General features: G+C 45.6%; 1 protein-coding gene across 1 annotated transcript in view; it reads left to right on the forward strand.

Annotated features, from left to right (window-relative positions):
- NCKAP1L (NCK-associated protein 1-like) overlaps positions 1-2691 on the forward strand; it is a 66384-nt gene that overhangs the window by 643 nt on the left and 63050 nt on the right. The window contains exon 2 of the mRNA XM_011992644.1: positions 1182-1291. Coding sequence (XP_011848034.1) covers positions 1182-1291 — 110 coding nt within the window. The remainder of the gene's footprint in view (positions 1-1181; positions 1292-2691) is intronic.

Below are 2691 nucleotides of genomic sequence, written 5' to 3' on the forward strand. Positions count from 1 at the left end.
TTTTGAGAATTGCCATGTACTTCTTGAGAATTACTATGTACTGTAGAAGTACAATGCACTGAAGTAGAGCATTGTGGGGAATATAAAAAAGTATTAGAGGCTGGGTGTGGTGGCTCATGCCTATAATCCCAGCATTTTGGGAGGCTGTGGCGGGCGAATCATCTGAGGTCAGGGGTTCGAGAGCAGCCTGGCCAACACGGTGAAACCCCGTGTCTACTAAAAATACAAAAATTAGCGAGGCGTGGTGGCGGGCGCCTGTAACCCCAGCTACTCAAGAGACTGAGACTGGAGAATTGCTTGAATCCGGGAGGTGGGGGTTGTAGTGAGCAGAGATTGCGCCATTGTACTCCAGCCTGGGCAATAAGAGCAGAACTCCGTCTCAAAAAAAAAAAAAAAGACAAAAAAAGGATTAGATATAATTCCTGTCATTAAGGAGCTTATGCTATAGTTGGGGGAGATACAACATACACTATAAAAATATAATAAGGAATATATGTATTTGACAATATAAAATTTAATACAATATTTAACATTGATGGGGTCTTTAGGAGAAGATGGGATTTGATCTGGGTACTAAAAGATGATGAGGCTGAAGGTTCATAGGCATTCTTGGATACAAAAGAGCGAAAATATAGAGGTGTACAGGGGTAGGGTGGTAGATACTTGTTTGTCTAGCATAAAGCTTTTTATTTTTATTTTTTTATAGAAATGGGGTCTTGCTATGTTGCCCAGGCTGGTCTGGAACTCCTGAGCTCAAGGGATCCTCCCACCTTGTCCTCCCAAAGTGCTGGGATTACAGGTATAAGCCACCACGCCCAGCCTGATGTAGAGCTTTATTTAGGACACCTATGGGGGCATAAGACCAAAAAGGTTGGTGCCAGTCTGTGAAGAGTCTGGAAAGCCTGTCCTTCTCCTCAGCTCCACCCACTTCATAGCCTTACCAAAAGTGCTGCACAGCCAGAAAGAGGAAGTCTCCCCTGCTGAGTGTGCAAGAGGAAGCACAAGAAGGCTCTGAGGGCCTGTGAGCCATAATGACTGATTTCACCCATGAGCCAATTGCAGAGGAAACAGAAGACCAGCGCACCAACCACGCTGGGTCCCTCTGCCCAGAGGGTGTCACCACCTAAGCTGAAAGTGTTTGGGGAGATCAGACGTTGCTGTCTGGTGCTCCTCTCTCTTAGTGGCCATCATGTCTTTGACATCTGCTTACCAGCATAAATTAGCAGAGAAGCTCACTATCTTGAATGATCGCGGTCAGGGGGTTCTCATCCGTATGTATAACATCAAGAAGGTAAGCATGAACAATGGGACCAGTCCTGATTATTCCAACAATAATAGGGCGGGGAACTGTGAGGAGGCAGGTGCAGTGGTTAGACTCCCCCCTTCTTCCACTGCTTTTCCACTGACTATAATCTACATAATCACTCAGATTATATAGGCCCGCCAGTTCAGGAAGGCAGAAGTGGAGGCTTCTTTTCAAGGCTTCCCCTTTCTAGGTATGATTCTCACCCCAGTGACGGCATCTGCTTTCCTCTGGGGATGGGGGTGAGGGTGGGGATGGGGAAACAACAGTTGTGTTCTGAGCGACTTGGATAAAGGTCTGGGGTCCAACCTTCTGGGTTTTATTATTTATTGCTGATCCTTTACACTCTGAAGAGATCTGAAGCTGGGTCTCTGGCAAAAACTTTTCTGTGAAAGTACTTCCCTAAAAGGAAAAAAAAAATAGATAATTAGATATTTAGATTAAAAAGGGTAGGTGTCTTCTGAGATGCTCCTGGGGTAGTTTATGCTGCGGTGGTTTTGTGTGTGTGTGTGTGTGTGTGTGTGTGTGTGTTTGTTTTAGAATAGGAACTGAGGAATTGAAAGAAGCTGGTGACAAGAGGTGGGCCAGGGGCTGGGCAAACCATAGAAAGTAAAGAGATAAAGACAGGGGTGTTTATGGGGAGTTCCTGGCATAGAAAATAGGGGACTTTGGGGGAGGGAGCTTTTGTGTCTTTTGTAATAAAACACATCACCAGGAACATGGTTTCTTGTTGTCACGAATTCTGTAAATGCCCTTTGGGATAAGATACTTACTCAGTGAACAAAACTGTGACACTGAATCTTGTACAAAGTCTAACTCCTGAGCAGCTGCTTTTCTCGTTCCTTCCGGTTTCAGTTGAGGGGCGGGGAAACAGCTTCCTCTTTGTACTGGGGCCAAGCAGACATTAAACTCTACCCATCAAGACAAAATGCCCAGGTTGTTATTAAGTTCTTACATACTTGCCTTAGTGTCTTGGACTTTTTTCTTGACCTACTCTCATACTTTTAATATTTATTTATTTATTTATTTATTTATCGGAGTCTCGCTCTGTCGCCCAGGCTGGAGTACAGTGGCACGATCTTGGTTCATGGCAACCTCCGCCTCCCGGGTTCAAGCGATTCTCCTGCCTCAGCCTCCCGAGTACGTGGGACTACAGGCGTGTGCCACCACGCCCAGCTAATTTTTGTATTTTTAGTAGAGACAGGGTTTCACCATGTTGGCCAGGCTGGTCTCGAACTCCTGACCTTATGATCCGCCCGCCTCGGCCTCCCAAAGTGCTGGGATTACAGGTGTGAGCCACTGTGCCCGGCCTCTTATGCTTTTTAAATTGATTCCCAGGTTGCCTTTTCCTAAGACAGATTATGAGAATGAATGTTGCAAGAAGAGGT

Source organism: Mandrillus leucophaeus, unplaced genomic scaffold, assembly GCF_000951045.1.
Source record: "Mandrillus leucophaeus isolate KB7577 unplaced genomic scaffold, Mleu.le_1.0 Scaffold414, whole genome shotgun sequence".
In the NCBI taxonomy this organism is placed as follows: Eukaryota; Metazoa; Chordata; class Mammalia; order Primates; family Cercopithecidae; genus Mandrillus; species Mandrillus leucophaeus.